This window comes from Stylophora pistillata, chromosome 4 (assembly GCF_964205215.1).
Source record: "Stylophora pistillata chromosome 4, jaStyPist1.2, whole genome shotgun sequence".
Taxonomy (NCBI): domain Eukaryota; kingdom Metazoa; phylum Cnidaria; class Anthozoa; order Scleractinia; family Pocilloporidae; genus Stylophora; species Stylophora pistillata.
Window position 1 is genome coordinate 21,527,595 of NC_142522.1, and position 17,979 is coordinate 21,545,573.

At 38.6% G+C, this 17,979-nt stretch overlaps 3 protein-coding genes and 1 long non-coding RNA gene across 5 annotated transcripts; 3 read left to right on the forward strand and 1 right to left on the reverse strand.

Annotated features, from left to right (window-relative positions):
- Positions 1–2,747: 2,747 nt before the first annotated feature.
- On the forward strand, positions 2,748–9,603 carry LOC148732846 (uncharacterized). Its single transcript, XR_016000499.1, has 2 exons — positions 2,748–2,979; positions 8,695–9,603. It is a non-coding gene; the product is annotated as an uncharacterized LOC148732846 (long non-coding RNA).
- LOC148732847 (uncharacterized) lies at positions 3,164–5,780 on the forward strand. Its single transcript, XM_088758322.1, has 3 exons — positions 3,164–3,460; positions 3,776–3,919; positions 3,994–5,780. The coding sequence occupies exons 1-3, from the start codon at positions 3,445–3,447 to the stop codon at positions 5,319–5,321; spliced, it is 1,488 nt and encodes a 495-aa protein (XP_088614448.1). The 5' UTR covers positions 3,164–3,444; the 3' UTR covers positions 5,322–5,780.
- LOC111321535 (THAP domain-containing protein 1) lies at positions 5,685–8,228 on the reverse strand. Of its 2 annotated transcripts, XM_088758324.1 has the most exons (4): positions 7,935–8,228; positions 7,527–7,729; positions 7,271–7,434; positions 5,685–6,986 (listed from the first exon to the last, which is right to left on the reverse strand). In XM_088758324.1, the coding sequence occupies exons 1-3, from the start codon at positions 7,948–7,950 to the stop codon at positions 7,282–7,284; spliced, it is 372 nt and encodes a 123-aa protein (XP_088614450.1). In that variant the 5' UTR covers positions 7,951–8,228; the 3' UTR covers positions 5,685–6,986; positions 7,271–7,281. The 2 variants fall into 2 exon arrangements, with proteins under 2 accessions (XP_088614450.1, XP_088614449.1); XM_088758323.1 differs by having other exon boundaries at positions 7,527–8,223.
- Positions 9,604–12,742: 3,139 nt separating the features above from the next.
- LOC148732848 (uncharacterized) lies at positions 12,743–15,354 on the forward strand. The gene is made up of 2 exons (XM_088757725.1): positions 12,743–13,202; positions 13,476–15,354. The coding sequence occupies exons 1-2, from the start codon at positions 12,875–12,877 to the stop codon at positions 15,044–15,046; spliced, it is 1,899 nt and encodes a 632-aa protein (XP_088613851.1). The 5' UTR covers positions 12,743–12,874; the 3' UTR covers positions 15,047–15,354.
- Positions 15,355–17,979: the final 2,625 nt, after the last annotated feature.

Below are 17,979 nucleotides of genomic sequence, written 5' to 3' on the forward strand. Positions count from 1 at the left end.
AAAGATGACACCAGACTCAATGCTTTTCTGCACATCCCAGGAAGAGCAGGTTATTACTCCTTTCCAAAAATAAGTGCAAACCTTGTGAATGAAATAGAATATCGAGACTTGTGCAGATGGATACGTACAAGGCTACATGAATAGGCTGACATTAATTTTATGAAAATTAGGTGCTGTGAAGTCACTTCACACTAAAGCAGACAGCATATCACAGTTACAGTTACAACAAAAAAATGGATGGTCATTTGTCACCATGTACTCGAGAGGGGTAAGTTAGTTACTTAAAGTATCACTTAAAAAAACACAGTTGTAAATTTTGAGGATATGACATGGCTTTGTCACTAAATAATTCAACGAAGCAATACATTGACTTATTATCATTACTGCAATGCACTGTTTGTAGATTGTAAACACCTTGTACTTTTTCTTTTGTTTATTGTTCTTTTTGAAATAGCACTACTTGTAGTAACATTTTGCGTGTGCTATGCTTTGTGTCATTTCGTAACATAGCATGTGTTTAAACCGTATTGTTCATTGCAGTTTGTTCAGTTTTACCTAGTATTGCAAGTTTTACTGTATTTTCATTGTACTGCTTCGTGCAGGTTTTCCACCGTCAGGCAGTGACTCTCAGTATCACAAATGCAAGCTTTGTATTATATAAGTATATTTAGCTTAATTTATATTGTAATAGGTTTTCATTCACTATATCCTTTGCAGTTTTAACATTTCATTTTCCTTTGTTTCATTTAATGTATGCCGGCCACTGTCATCAATTGTAGAAATTAAATATTCCGAAACTTGTGTTAAAAATTGTCCTGAAGTTTTCCTTACTTAAGAGTTAGTCGCCCATGGCAGTTATATTGTTCTCATCATAGTTTATAGCATAGAAGTGTACATAGTTCTTTCAATAATAAAAGGTTATAGGTCTCATAGAATCATAATGATAGATATATCTTAACACTCCAAAGACTTTAGCCCAGAACAATCAGCTGAATTAGGAAGACCACTGGCTGATTTTGATGATATTATGGCTTCAAGGATGGTAACGGTTCAGTGTGAAGTTATGGGCAGACAGCAAGCCACCAACAAAACTTCATGTGTTTCATGCTTTAAAAAAACTTATCCCTTACACAGGTAGCAAAATGGGAGATTGCTAGTCATGTGGTGTTTCCCAGCTGCAAGACAGTTCTGTTATAACACGGAATCTCTGCATAACAGTCATTACTGAAAGTAACAAAAAGCTTTGTTTCACTTTGCCACATCAACAGCTTCAACACCATTGAGCTGTGTTGGATCCAACTTCTGAAATAAAGGCAGCAATGACACCAAACTATATCAGGCTCACAATTTCTAAACAAAACAGGGAAATTGTTTTTCAACATGACCACATTGAGTGTAAACTTTTGTTAGTAGAAATTACTAACTTTCTTTCTCATAAAATTAATGAAAAATAAAAAGAACCAGGCCATTCAATTTAAACATTACCTTGTTAAGATTTTCCAATGTTACTGTTATTCCTAGTAGTAACAGTACAATGATTTTTGACACCAAATCATTAATTTTGTTGATGAGCATTTAGTACTTTACCTTTGCACTGTTAGTTAAAATTTTTGCACAAAAGATAGCAGGTTTAAATCTTTTAAAGATAATTATACCATTTTCAAACCAAACAAAGAAGTTGTAATCTAATTTAATGACCTTGAGTTGAAATTCTTGTCAGTAGAGAGATAAAATTACCAATACCATAAACTTTAATATCTTATCAAAAAAAAAAAAAAAAAGAACAGAAAATTTAATTTAGACATTACCCTTTTGACATTTCCAATGTTATGGTTAATCCTAATATAATGATTGTTTAGAGCACATCCTTGATGAACATTTAGTATGATGTTCTAAATGTTAGTCTAAATTGGTACAATAGATAAATACTGGGTATGTATGTACAAGTTTGATTTGTTTTCACCAAAATAATACAGTTTTGAAACAAAACAGAGAAATTATTATCCAATATAATGACATTAAGTTTAAATCTTGTCAGTAGAGTAATGAGATTACCAATATCAAGAGCTTTGGTTTCTGAACAAGAACTAGTAATTGTAAAGAAAAGGCTCAGGACATTCAATATACACATTACATGTACCTTTGTCTATACTTCCCAAGTGTTAGTCCTAATTCATGCACTGTCACCTTTACCAATTTGTGTATGCCTATCTCCAAATCAACCATCACCATTTGTCCTCTCAGTTCCAGGCAGCCCAATGAATATAAGCCCAGTTTGCAGTCTGCTGGTAATACAACCTCTGCTCGTCAACTCTCTTATATTGACGCACAAGAGAGGTATTTCCTTTAGTCTGTTGGGTGTCACTAAGACAACCCAAACTTCATCACCCAATACCAAACAGCCTACCATGAATGACAAAGCTGAAAAGATCCAAGAGACCCTTAGAAAAATTCTTAAGCAGATAGAAACGCTAATTGTTGTTCATTGCAGCACCAACGAGAGTCATGTGCCTGATGCAGTTCAGGCAACAGTAACTGCCCAACTTATTGCTAACACAGCCAATTGTGGCATGTATATCTTCTCCAGCAGAGAAGGATCAAGCAGTTGATCTAACACTGTGCAGAATACAGCCTTTAGCACTGATAAGGCCATAACATTAGTTCAGTTGGCAACAAGAAGCCGCCAACTTCAGAATAAAAAAATGAGAAAATGAGAGAACTCGGTCTTCCAGTATTTTCTAACCACATTGATGCAAAACAATAACATGAAATTTTCCAAAGCTTAAATCCAGAAAGACAGATTCAGTGCTGGATTGAAATTTCCTGTCATATTATAAAGTCATTTTGCAAAAATTATAAAATACTTCCTTTATAGGAAGTGAAAACATAACTTAGCCAAAGCAGGAAAGTAAGAGAAGGTGACAAAAACACTGCATTATGGATATTGGGAAGTCTGAACAAACATTGGGCATGGCATAGGTAGGTTTAAGTCGAGTTAAATGGTTATCCTCACTTGTACTAGAGCCAATAATAGACTTAAAAGTATAAAAAAAATGAAACTTTAAAAAACAGACAATAGGTGGAATAAAGATTGAATCAACTTTTTCAAATGACAAAGAACCTTTTGAAAGAACAAAAATAACTGCACTTATGTGTCAAAAGTAATAGGCCCTTTGCAGCTAGTTGGTCACGTGCCTAGCAACGCCGAATTGGAGAGCAAGCTTTTCTGCAAAACAAATCGAATGAGTCTCATGAGCGTCCTGCGTGTGCATATCTGAAAGGCAGTTATTTTGAATTCAAGCGTGAAATACCCTTCCATCTCTCAAAATCCAATACGCTTAGCATATAATTATAGCATTTAGCACATCTTCGAATCGGAAAAGTCAATATTCAGCTGGGATCGCGGCAAAAATATCAGCGTCAAGTCGACCACGAGTTACAGACATGGCCTCTCCTTCAGGTATGTAGACTACAGATCTTGTCTTCTTGCTGCACTTTGATAGCGACGTGTGGACGATTAATAGAAGTAGAGAAAAAGAAAATACGTTAATTCACTACACGTAAAAGTTTAGGAGCTGTTTACTACCGATAAACATAGAATTTTGGCCATGGATTTCCCCTGAAACTATGATGATAGAACCAACAAAGTTGTTTAATTCACCATTAGAAGTACAGAGATATTACTCGCCCAATTTAATGATCGTATGAATTTGAAGATTTTTACCAAATCGTTAGACTTATGTTGCTCATTTTCTTGTTTTATTGCTTTTTTTAGCTGAAGAGAGCCAAGATCTTTCAATATTTCCCTCGCTGACCTTCGATGATGTCGGCCAATATGCAAAAAAAATGTCTGGATGCACTAGCACAGCGAAGGCATACAAGTTTATGGCAGAACCTGGATATCTACACGAGATTAAAGGTCAGTAATAAAATCGAGTATTTCTTATTTGTTTTTCTCAATCAGAATCTTATATTTATGTTTTAATGTTTTAGTGATACGGGCCAACGACGCGGTGAAAATTGCATCGAAATGTTTTCGTTCGATGAAGAAGAACGAGCCACCTCATTCCTTGGAAGTTTCTTCAAGCATGGCTAATAATTCTTTGTCTGGAAGGTGCTCTTGTGTGGCTGGATCAGGAGGGTATTGCCATCATGTTATAGGGCTTCTCTATTATCTGGCTTTACTTAAACAACTGGGGCATCGAACTCTGCCAGATGATCTAACATGCACCAGCATGAAGCAGCGCTGGAGTGTGCCTAGGGGGAAAAAAATTGAAGCAAAGCAAATTCAAAATGTACTTGTGAAGAAGCCTCAGCTAGGCGCATCCTTCAACAAATACATCAAAAGCAACCTGTACTCCCCATCACCAATATATGGAACAATGACTAAAGAGCATTTTAACAGTCTACAGCCAAAGCCTCTGTTTGTAACCATTGTTCCTTCTGAGCAGGACCTGAGATCTGTTTCATTTGTCCCAAGCAAATTTGGAAATGTCCCCAAAGGGTGTTTGATTTCTTATCAACAAAAAATGTCTGCAGACTATTTAGTAAATGATTTTACCTGCACTGCATTTCCAGATTTACCACTTGAGAGTGCAAATGATAGATTTCAAAATAATGTGTCTGTGTGCCTGGAGGCAAACCAGCAAGCCCTATTTGACTCTCTTTCTGTCACAAGTGAGATTTCTCTCAGGGTACAAGAAGAAACAATTACTCAAAGTTTAAGCGAGACTTGGCGTCTTTTGCGAAAGAAGCGGATAACAGCAAGCAAGTTTGGTACAGTTGCCCGGCGAGTTTCAAATTTTGAAAACCTTGTAAGTCAGCTGAACCCGGCAAGATTTGTTCAAACTCCAGCAATGAAGAGGGGTGTAGAACTTGAACCCCATGCAGCAACAGTCTATGCTAATGTAGCAAAAAATGGCAGAGTGAATTTATTCCCATCAGGATTAATTATAAATCCTAAATGCCCATGGTTAGGCTGCAGCCCTGACCGGAAAGTTTATGATTTGGATGCCCTTGGTAGTGACCAGAACCCCTTTGGTTTACTGGAGGTTAAAGTTGTTAGGGAGGGGGCAACCTCATTTGATGATGTGAGATATCTTACCAAGGATAATACTAACCAGTATTCTTTAAAGAAGAGTGACATTTATTATTACCAAGTCCAGTGCCAGTTGGGCCTCACTGGTCTAGACTGGTGCGATTTTTTCAGTTACATGAATGATGACATGTTTGTCTGCACAAGAATCCTTTTTGATCCCATTTTTTTCCAAGGGGCTAAAGATAAGGTGGACATTTTTTTTTTCAATTACTATCTAAGCTGATTTGCCTCTAGTCTTTGCTTACTCTCAAGACTGTATTTGTTATGAAAAGATTTAGCTTCAATATTCTTTTAACCCATTCTATATTTGCTCTAATTTGTGTACAACTATATTAGATTTAAAAACTTTTCTAAAATTGGTGCCAACCAGATAATGTCAGGATGAGGGATGAGGTGATGTTGACCCATGGAATGCATGGAGCATTTTTTTGCAGAAACAGAAATGTGACCTAACTTTCTTGTTAGTATTTTTTAGCTCTTTTAGCCAAGGTTTTGTTATTTACTTGCATCATCATACTCAAATTCAAGAATTAAATATATGTGGTAATCCCCCAATTAACCAAACTTAAAAGAAAAACACCAAAAATGTCCAATATTATGTTTAAAGAGCAATTGATTCAGAAATACTATATCCAGTAACAGTTGACACCTTATAATAACAATTAAAATTTACCAAGACTCATTATGACTACTTACACTTTTTGTAATAGTTTAAATATTTAATCCTTCTGAATGATCTTCTAATCCAAATGAGTGCACTACATTGTAATGTTGTCACTTTGATAAGATTAAGGGACCTTGAAAATTTGTTAGAAGACAGGCTATAGAATAGAGCTGGTTAACTGAACCTAAAGTTGAAAGAGGAACATCGGAATCCAAAAAGTGATACTCCTTAACCCTTCTGATGGCACGTTCTACATGTATTCTAAGGCTTGCAATAGTTTTGGTTTTTTGCACATCTTGAGTTGAAAACTGCCCTTGATTTTCCAGAAAAGGAGGGATGTTTAACTCAACATTATACTCCTGTAGCATGTTACCTATATCAAACCCCTTATCTGCCATCACTGAGTCTCCTGCTTCTAAGAGGTCTAAAATACCACTACATCTTGTGATTTCCCTGTCGCTAATCCCTCCAGTGTATAAAGTGGAAACAAAACATATTGCTCCATGAGGGGTGATTCCAATAAGACCTTTCAAAGTTGTGTTGCTCTTATAGGATGAGTACAGCTGTGACTGTAACAACAGGGATGTGGGTGTTTGCACAAAAATCTCTGTGCAGTCTAAAATCACTCTGGTGCTAGGATAGAGTTCTCTGAAACCCTCAGGCATGCATCTATCTACATCTGCCCTCGAGGGCCAAATGATTTGACTTCCAAGAAAAAAATACAAAAAATTGGACCAGGTTACCAATTTTCTAGAGACTGATGATATATGAATTGCAAACCTATCAGCAAGATCTTGCTCAAATAATCCAAGTTTAAGCCGAACAAGAAACATAAACATTTCATCTATTAGAAGCATATTTCTGGAGGCTGGTCTGTTTTCTCTCTCTCCAGAGGCATAACAGTAGGTCATTAGTTCAGCACTGGGTTTAATAAAATTAAAAAAAAGCTTAATATGTTCATTTGTGGGAAAGCCAGTGTAAAATTTTATACTCTCGTTGTCTGGACCAAATCTCTCCAGACCAAATTTACTTAATGTTGCTTTAGCCTTGACATTTCTTAGCTCTTCTTTAGCTGCAGCTGCTTCCTTTCTGCTCGCCTCAAGCTCTCCATGCATGGCCAGAAGCTGAGCCTTCAGAGACTGCACCTCTGTTTCCACACTTTCCCTGCTTTGCATTGCTTCACTTTCCACTCCATCAGTGTCACTATCATCTGTTTGAGTATCTCTGCAAAGAAAGCCAAAAAATTTAATATACTCATATAGTTTACATAATTTTAAATTTTAAAACAATTACATCCTTCTAGAAATTGAAGAACCTGAGGTCTGTATATATACTTTTTAACCATACATCCCTTCTACAAGGTTTCACAAATGCTTTCAATAGCAGTTAATATTTATCCAAAACTGATACAGTATTTAAAAATAAGAAAGAAGCATTCTAGTCTAGACTTATCATTGTAACCTCATAAACTCAACGATGCATTAAAACATAACCAAAGAATATATTACCTGTCGACATGTCAAATAATCTTTCTTCGTGCTTTGAAGGAGGAATTCCAGTTAAAATTCGATGGAACAGCACCTCTTTTCAGTCGCTGGCTACCAGACTTGGTGGGGGGAAGGTAATCTTCCTTGGTAAAGTGCCTTGAGCATACTCTCGTACTAGTTGTTATCTAAATGGGAAAATTTATAAGCCATTAGACACAAGTTGACCGAACAAATCCTTGCCAAATGCTTTGAAAATCGAAATGTCTCTATAAAATACCTTGAAGTCAGGACCTTCGTCTCTTCGGATTTTCACCAGCCATTCCTTCTTCAACTTTTCATCCTTGGTACGACCGGGAATGCGATGGAAACGCAAATCTTCGTGGTACCTTGAATCCCCATTACATAGGGGAACACAGCAATGGTATGCAGAATTTTTTCTGCCCGTAATGGATTGTTCAACTGACTCGTCCATATCGATATCTACAACAATGAAAACAACGCTTGTTGGTTCCGACACCATAGTCTTGAGGGGAATAAGCAGCCAAAATTCTATGTTTTTCAAAAGTAAACAGCTTCTAAACCCTAAGGCGTAGTGAATTACTGTATTTTCTTTCTTTTTACTTGTATTAATCGTCCAAACGTCGCTATCAAAGTGCAGGAAGAAGACAAGATCTATTCTACATACCTGGAGGAGAAGCCATGTTTGTAACTCGTAGTCGACTTGACGCTGATATTCTTGCCGCGATCCCAGTTAATATTAACCTTTCCGATTTGAAGATGTGCTAAAAGCTATATTTATATGCTAAACTTACTGGATTTTGAGAGATGGAATGGTATTTACCGCTTGAATTCAAAATAACCGCCTTTCAGATATACATACGCGTGATGCTCAAGACACTCATTCGATTTGTCGTCGCAGAAGAGCTTGCTCTCCAATTCGGCGTTGCTAGGCACGTGACCTCCTAGCTGCAAAGGGCCTATTACAATTCTCTCTAAATAATTCCATTTTAGGTGATGCAAGTATGAACGATTCATACTTGAGGCAACAAGCACAAATTATTTTAAAGTCTTAGTTCATGGATTAGTTTATTCTCTTAGTGTATTTATTTTTTTGATATTTATATCTTTTTCTACCATTTTTTAATTTGCATCATTATTTTCATTTAAGTACCACTGGTGATCTGCTCTAACATGGGGGTCTACGACTTTTGCATTTTAACCCTTGGCTTCTGTTTTTTGTATGCCATAATTCGCTGTATACCAGCCTTTGATCTCATCACTAACAATGCAAATTCAATCATTTAGTCCTTTCATTTCAGAACAAAACATGGTTGGTTATTTAGATAACCTGTCGCCTATAAAGACCAGCAAAAACATGAATCAATATTTCTTGCAAAATTTCCAAACAAACAATAAAGTAAATTGTGCTGTGTACTTCTCCACAGAGAAGCATTCAGTGCTCAAGTGCACATTTGAGTTTTCATCGCCTGTTAAAATACAGAAGTTCCAACTAAAGGAAAACCATATGACCGCAAAAAGGAAGAATTGATTCAACAAAATAACAAAACTTCAAGATCCCATGGGAAGTGAGACAGATTTTGCCCTTCAGCAAATAAACAAGGAAACCATGAAAGCAATAGACAGCTCAGAAGAGGATATTCAAGGTCCAGAAAAAAAATAATACCCTGGTCAACATTACTGGCTGTATTTTATTTCATGGTGCTGCGGAAACTGTTCAGAGAAAAACTTTGACTAAACAAGAAGTCCTGTTTACAGATAGCAGTGGATCTCTTCAGCTGGTCTTGTGGAAACAGGATGCAAGTAACATAAACTCAGGGCAATGTTACAAAATATCAAATGTTGCCATTAAAGAATTTAGTGGTGCAAACCTTTACACTTTAACAGAAAAAGCGCAATAAATGAGGCTGACAGATCAAGGATACCGTAGATTGAGATGTTGTATTAGAGAAAAAAAAAACAATTGAAGCTGCAATTCCCACCAGAATGAATTAACTAAGTTCAATCTTAATGAACCCACAACAAGTGCCACTCCAAAGTTATGGACAGTGACAAGAAAATCCTCAAATATTCTGAGTCTGCAGCCGAAGACTAAAGGTTGCAGTAAAATAATGGCAAGTTTTCTTACTATTGCCATAATGTTATTGGCTGTAAGACTCAAGTGGCATAAGTCAGTAGTGATTGGTCGGTTTTGATCCGTTCATAAAGTTAAGTCCTTCTGTTCGGTTCATTTGTAATGTTAGTGTTGTGAATGAGTCATTTGTGTGGAGCAGGTAGTGGTTGATACCTGTTTAGGAGAGTCTGTTCAAAGTTCATAAACCAGCCTTCCAGAGTCAGTCGTTGAAAGTAGTTAGTGCTATAGGTTGGGCATTGTGCAGAGTCCCAGGCAATATTGTGGTTCATAAGTTGATGATGTTCTGGACTGTGATTGTTGACATCACCTTTCCTTGTGGCCCATCTGTGTTCCTTCAGTCTTGTTGTGAGGTTCTGCCAGTCTCTCTGATGTAGAAGGCTTGGTAGTCAGAGCAATTGATCTCGTTAATTGCTCCCTGCTTGTTCCTCGGTTCGTCCTTGTCTGATACATTAGTTAGTAACTGACTAAATATGGGTGACATGGATATTGAAGGGTTGCAAGATGCGCGAGACATTCTCAGACATGTCTTTTATGTATGTTATGGTTGCTGTAGTCGTGTTTGTTTCAGTGCCGTTTGTTTTGGTAGTGGTAGCAAGTCAGTGAGTGTTTCGTCGGATGAGGTCATTGTTGTAGTTGTTCTTTGAAAATACACAGTGAACGGTATTTGTTCTTGTCGGATAAGCTGTCTGTTGTGTCGAATACTAGCTGTGCGCATCATGTTAGAGTTCTGATAGTTGTGGCTTTGTGGGATGTAGAGCTGTAGGATGACTTGTCTAGTAATCTGTTGGTGTGTGTCAGTTTCCTGTAAACCGGCGTCTGTAGTGAGTTGTTGTCATGGCTTACCAGACAGTCTGGAAAAGGAAGTTTGCCATTTTCTTTAATATCTCTTGTAAACTGTATGTCAGTATTTTTTTCTGTCAAGGTGGTGGTGGAATGCGTCAATTTTATCGTGTTGTAAGACAGTGAATATGTCGTCAATGTAGCATAACCAAAGCGGTATTGTTTCAGGGCAAGTCGAAGGGCCCTTTCGACCTGCCCAGAAATGATACCGCTTTGGTTACACTGTGTTGACGAGACATTCACCACCGTATGACTCGATGAAATCGATGTATTCCACCACCACCTTTATGGACAAAACACAGACACACAGTTTGCCCGAGAGGTCAAAGAAAATGGCAAACTTCCTTTCTAGACTTTCTGGTAAGCCGTGACGACATCTCACTATGGACGACAATTTACAAGAAACTGATGCACACTAGCAGATTACTAAACGAGTCATCCTACAACCCTATATCACACAGAGCCACAATTATTAGAACTCTAACATGACGTGCGCAACTAGTATGCAACACGACAGACAGCATATCCAACGAGAACAAACACCTTTACCGTGTTTTTTCACAGAATAACTACAATGACGACTTCATCCAATGAAACACTCACTGACCTACTACTACCAAAACAAATGACACTGCAACTCCAACAACCACAGCAACCATACATAAAAGGCATGCCTGAGAACATCTTGTGCATCTTACAACCCTTCAATATCCGTGTCGCCCACAAACCCATCACTACATTATATCAGTTACTAACCAACATTAAAGACAAGGATGAACAGCGGAACAGACAGGGAGCAATTCATAAGATCAATTGCTCCGACTGCCAAGCCTCCTGCATCAGAGAAACTGGCAGAAGCCTTGCAACAAGACTGACTGAACACAGATGGGCTACAAGGAAAGGTGATGGCAACAATCACATTGCTGAGCATCATCGACTTATGAACCACAATATTGACTGGGAACTCTGCACAATGCCTAACCTACAGCACTAACTACTTTCAACAACTGACTCTGGAAAGCTGGTTTACTAACTTAAAAAACTCCCCTAAACAGGTGTCAACTACTATCGGCTCCATACAAACGACTCATTCACCACATTGACATTACAAACAAACCGAACAGAAGGACTTGACTTTACGAATGGATCGAAACCGACCAATCACTACTGACTTATGCCACTTGAGTCTTAGAGCCAATAACATCACGGCAAAACTGACCAATCACTTTACACGCACCAGACTAAGAACATTCTACTAACAACTATTCACTCGACTCTGATGACTTCCCCACAGGTTGTCAAAATGTCAGTCACCACCACTGACAATGATCCTTCTCAGTAGTACACTCACCTGGACGATCACACTACACTTTTAAAGAAATAGTAAGATCATCTAAAGACTTGCATACTACCCTCTCGAGTAGTTTCCCTTGAGTGGTAAGCAAAGATATTGGTTGCAAATTGTTAGGGTCCAGTCTATTCCCTTTTTTAAAGATGTGCATAACTGAAGATTCTTTCCACTGCTGGGGGAACTTACAACAATCCTTGCGCTTTTTTAAGACCTCAACAAGCCTTGGATAAGAGATCCCTCTGCCAGTTTAGATCTTTAGGTGAGATTTGATCTGGCTCAAGTAATGTAATCTATTGTCATGATAGTCCCAGTGCTCTTAAGTCTCGTGCATTCATCGTGAGACTCACGCAAACAAATTCAATCTCACACTCTCATGCTGAAACGATTATTTCTCATGCATTCGAGATTACTTGCTCCTTTAGTGAAGTTCCTTCATAATAAACTATATTCTACTTCATCATTGGTCATTGGTCGCTTCGGAGTCACGTGAGAGAGCGCATGAACCTGGGAGATAAATTGTGTGTGATCTTTGGGAGATTCAGTTTATCTTGCAAATTCTGCAGTTTTTCAATCCTTTTATCCACTATGTCCACAGAACAAGAGAAAGATTACTGCCAAGATGAAGACGTCCTTTTGAGAGTCGACATGGAATTGACCAATGCAGCAGAAAACACAGAAGAGACCAAGAACTAGAGCGACTCGCTCGCCACTATGATCGCCAACATGAATCAGACTTTGGCAGTGATGGCGGGAAACACTTCCTCAATGGAAAATGCTTTGAAAAGAATGCATGCTGACACAGCATCACCTAATGCTAAAAGATGAAAATCACTACTACTCGTCACAATGAGCTCAGCGATGAGGCGTCTGGGGATGAATTGGCCAACTCGGTAGATTCTAGCGCGTTTGCTTCAGATCACTCATACTCACCAAGAGCAGGCATCACTGAAAAGTTTAAGCGAAGCCGAGGACCCCTCAACAAGCTTGCTCGGCAACATTAGTCAGGACTACGATGCCGAAGAGAAGACGTGAGGCTGTAACCGCCAATCTGGCAGAATTGTGAACAAATGTTTCTCAGTTAAACTTGATGACGGGAAGTGCAAGGAGAAACTTGAAAAATAGGACCGTGCATCAAACTGTGACAAGGTCACTGTACCAACAGTGAACCCTGAAACCTGGGACATTCGGAGGTGGCGTGGGATTGAAAGCTGGCGTGTTTTCAACTGTGGAGATACTGTGAGAGCGAGATTCGAGTTTTATATCAGCGAAGTTTTTGTCTAAAATGCCAGGAGGGAAGAAGAATACTGTATATAGAAGAAAGCGGAAAGGAAAGCCTTTTACTGGAGTGCAGAGATACACAAAGAAAGCGAAGAAAATGCCGCGTGCGGATAGAGAAGTCACAAACTCAGCATCGAGTTCGTGTGATGAGGCTCTGTCAGATGCCGAAAGTGCTTCCATCAGTGCTTCGAGACTCAAAATGAGACCAGAAGATTCACCAGATAGTTCATCAAAGATTTCTGATGTAAATGATTTTCAGGGAGAGGGATACAGACTTGTAGACCTCAAGAAATTATATGCCACGTTGTCTGAAGCACATGTGTGCGAGGAAGGTGAGAAAACATAAGTGAACATCTGTTTTACTTTTAACCTTTTCTTTACTGTTCACGTCTCGTAGCATATGCTAGTAACAGTGTGCAGTTTTCATTTTTTTCTCTAAGAATGTTTTTTTACTTCTCTTCAGTACTATCTTTATTGTTTTCATTGATTAAAAATTACAGTTGTAACTGTCTGTTGTGTGGTATGTGGTGAATAAATTTTGTGACTCATATACATGTATGAGAATGCACAAAATAACTTTAGTCTATACTGTTATTATGTTCTAGGGAGTTTAACTCTGAAGGAGAATTCTTCTGGGAGAAATGGGCTAATGGCAGACCTCTCTGTGGAGTGTAGCTCCTGCCTTGAAGCTACACCATTGAAAACATCAGATACAATAACAAAGAAAGGGCAATCTTTTGACGTAAATCGTCGTGCAGTCTATCATTCTCTGGAGACAGGAGGTGGCTATGAAGGGCTAGTAACCTTTTGCGGCATCATGAACATGCCATGTCTATCACTACCTGCTTATTACAAACAAGTAGACACAATACTTGAGGCTCTAGAAGCTGAAGCCAAAGATGAAATGACACAGGCAGGGATAAGAGTTCGCGAGTACATCCTGAAGGAAAGTGGAGATGAAGTCAATGATGATGTAGTCGATGCAGCCGTTTCGTTTGATGGTACATGGGCGAAAAGGGGGTTTACCTCTCTGACTGGAGTTGTTTTTGTTATATCTGTAGACACTGGAGAGGTTCTTGACTATCATGTCCTTTCAAAAGAATGCTGGAAATGTACCATGAAAAGGTCTCAGTGTCAAACTGACGAGGAGTTCGAAGCATGGCAGATTGAGCATCTTGCTTCCAATGAGTGTGACATTAATTTTAATGGAAGCTCACCTGCAATGGAAGCTGAGGGTGCCATAGTTGTTTGGAGTAGATCTGTGGAACTGCATAAAATAAGGTATAAATGGATGGTTTCTGACGGAGACAGTAAGGCATTCAATACTGTGGAGAATATATATGGCGATGACTGCAAGGTGGAAAAGCTGGATTGTGTTGGGCACGTGCAAAAACGCATGGGCAAGCACCTACTTAATCTTAAAGCAAGAACCAAAGGTAAACTTGCAGATGGCAAACCCATTGGAGGACGGGGCCGACTGACTGAGAGCCGCATTAAACGCCTTCAGAAGTACTATGGTCTAGCCATTAGACAAAACACCCTAACTAAAGCAAACCTAACAGAAAGAGAGGTTGATGTTGCTGTTTACACCATGAAGAAAAATATCATTGCCATCCTCCATCACAGTGTCCAGTCACAAGATGCTGCTAAACAACATCGCTTCTGCCCTGTTGGTGAGGATTCCTGGTGTAAATGGCAACAAGATTGTGCTACTGGAACAAATACTTATGAAGCAGGTGACTGTTTGCCTGAAGTGTTCTTTGAACTGCTGAAGCCAACATTCATCACACTTAGTGAAACTAAGCTGCTCCAAAGGTGTGTGCGTGGCGCCACCCAAAATCGCAATGAATGCATCAACGGACTGGTGTGGGCATGCTGCCCAAAACACAAGCATCATGGTGCCAAGGTGATTAGATGTGCAGTTGCTTCTACTGTGTGCCATTTTCATAGTGGAGCTGCCAGCAGAGCAAGAATAATGCAGAGACTGGCAATTCCAGCAGGGGAGTACACTCAGAAGGCCTCAGGAGAAAAGGACAAGAGGCGGTTGAGAAAATCGGACCTTCAGACCTCTGCTAAAGAAAAGAAGCGCCGGCAAGGAGAGCAAATGAGGCGCACACGCAGAGAAGATGCCCTACGGGAGGCTGATGGTGATACCTATGAACCTGGAGGCTTCTAAGTGACTGAAAGAAACATTTGCTATGATATTGGATAGTTCATAGCCATGCAAATTTGTGCAGACAATCTTCGTTTTAGCTTTTTAACTTTAATCGCACTTTTCTCAAAATGTGCATTTTGCGCATTCTAGAAAACATATCTCATAGAGGATTTAACCAATTGACTTGAAATTTTCAATGTTTATTGCTTTCAAAGAGTATCTGGGGATGAGCAAAGGGTTTTTCTGTAGCTTTACTTTGTCAAAAGTTACAAAGAAAATTGTGGTGGAAATTCACCCCAAAAATTTTGCTTTACTTTAACTACATCCATGTTAGCGATTGGCATTGTTACTGGTGTACAAATTATGAACAACAAGTTTTCTGCCACTTTTGTGTCACCGTTGGATGCTGCTCTTGATAAAATGTCAAGGAAACTGAGTAAAAATCTTCAAATAGTCTCAAACTATGAATAGAAAACATCCTTGAAAAAGAATACGGGGTTTTAATTTTTTTTTTTTTCCTGCTTGGAGGTCTCCTTCTGGATTTATTTAGAACCAGCGGACATTAAGACACAAGTTGAATATGAATTGCTCCGACAACATTATAAGGTCTAATTTACCTTCAGTCTGAAATGAAGGAAAGTTACAAGGTTTATTTGCGAGAAAGTATTGTTGTCTTCCCCAAAGCACAGGAAGTGAGCTTATATTTCAGCCATTTTGTTAATGAGTTTATTCATTAGTTAAAGAATTTCATTTTGTTCTACGATTGTTCCACGTAAAACTGTGCGCTGACTCCAGACCACAGGAAACGTATAATCGCTATATATTGGTTGCTATTCGATCTGAAAATCTGGGTTAGCAATTTAAATACGTACATTTTTCGTTCAACGCACTGAACGAAAAAAACACCTAAATGCTTGAAATCAGAGTGGAAACGAGTGTTATTAACCGTCGATCAATGTTATTAATCCTTAAACATATTTAATAAAGGGATTATTAATCATTAATTAGGGACCTTAAGCTGTTAAGACGGCAACGCCGTGAAAGAAGTTCATTAAAAATGAATTTATGTTTTAAATTGGAAGTTAGCAAAAGGCCAGGTGTTTTTACCACCTTTTACAGCGCCAGACCTTATCTTTAGGGTATAGTCACTGAGAGCATCGTTCCGAGTTTGAAATGAAACTTTGCCGTCACGGTTTCTGTTCTCAGGCAACGAAGAAATATACAAAGTCGGAAACTGCACGTGCTGAGCTATCGTTCTGCTCATTAGATCTTTTGTTTTCCCACATCATTGTTGCCGTCGCCGTCGTGGTTTGCGTAAGATTCCTATTATCTCACTTTTCCCTTATCAACTATTAGACCAGTCATCGATTATCTTCTGGAGTGGGAGGAGAGTTGGGGGATTTTGTCGATCACATGGTTTTTAGGGGGAACAGGGCATAAAAGGGGGGGACTATAGGGGAATCATAGGAATACTACACCTTACAGGGGATCAGGTAGATTTCACAATGACTCAACCAAAATCCGTCGAGTTTGTTAAAGTAATAAAGCCATGGGGTTTTTCACAATGTAATTACATTTTAGAGGAATTCACTAAACGTTATCTGGAACTGGAAACAACCGGGAGACTGTTAAAATAAAAAAATTGGTATTAAGCAATGATTTTCTATATATGTAATTCTAGCTTATCTAGGTGTTGAAATTGTTACCTTCTGTCATTGTGACAAATAAGTCTTCTTAATTTGGCAAAATGCTGTAATACCAGGTGTTCGATTTTCACGGTAAATAGTTTTTTTGGTAAGTTACATTCGTATTGGACTTTAGTTTTCAAATAAGTGAATCAGCCTAATGGTGGAATAGTAGAGGAAGAAGCAGTTTCTCTGGTCAAAGTTGATTCTTATACAGATTTTTACTGGAAAGTATTTAAAATCTTCTTAAATCTTTTTTATTGCTGAAACAGGTGGACTGCTTTTCCGGAGACGTACGTAACAGTCGTTGTGCAAGGCAAGGGTGATCGATTTTGGTCACGTGACTAAAAAGATGTTTAGCACAAAAAATAAACGCACGTAAGAACATTCCTTCGCATCTCTTTTCCCGCGCTTTTGCTGTCTGTCGTTGTTTATCCGCTTTCGTTTAGTAATACAACATGATCCAGCTACGAGTGTTCTATAATATTTCTTTTCAGCTAAAATCGAAGCGATTATCAGACATCTTAGGCTATCGTCTACACTTTTACCACGGATACAGGACCTTTCTTGTTTGTGTATGGAAGAGCCCGTGCGATTACGAGTGTTTGCGTTTGAGGCGTAAGGGATAGATCACGTGCGCATAATTCAAATACGCTTCTCTCCAGCGGCAACTGTTTCACACGTCTTCGAAGAAACAGTCTACCTGTTTCGGTAGTATCCTCTCTGGTTCTCATTTAAGGTCAATCCTTTGTCTAACTTACGATCAGGAAAGTCCTCTAATATTTAGTATTTTATTCTTATCACGTTTATATCAGTTTACCGAACAGACGCACGGCAACATGGAATCAGTTTTTTTGTATGATAAAAAAGCAAAATGTTGTTAATGGTGACGTCTATTATGCGCTGTCCTCAAAGAGCTCAACCAATCAAAATGCGCGAATAATTCAGCTTATCATAAAATTTTTTTAGATCTTAACTAGTCTTCCCTGCTGTAAGTTTATATAAAAGGGTACTAAGGAATAAAGAAGTTGAACTAAGCAGAACGTAGAGTGTCAGAGAAATTATTTTCCAAAAACTTATCATGTGTCGATAGTGCTATGTTTTCTATCACGGTTTATCCCTTCTCTGATTCCTTGGTTCCAGGGTGCGACAAAGACGGTGTCCACTTGCCCCAGACAAGTAGTTTTGGCCAGTGGACAAGTGGATTATCAATCGTACTTGTCCTTTGGACAAGTGAATCTTCAGGAAATAAATAAAAATAAGGTGTCT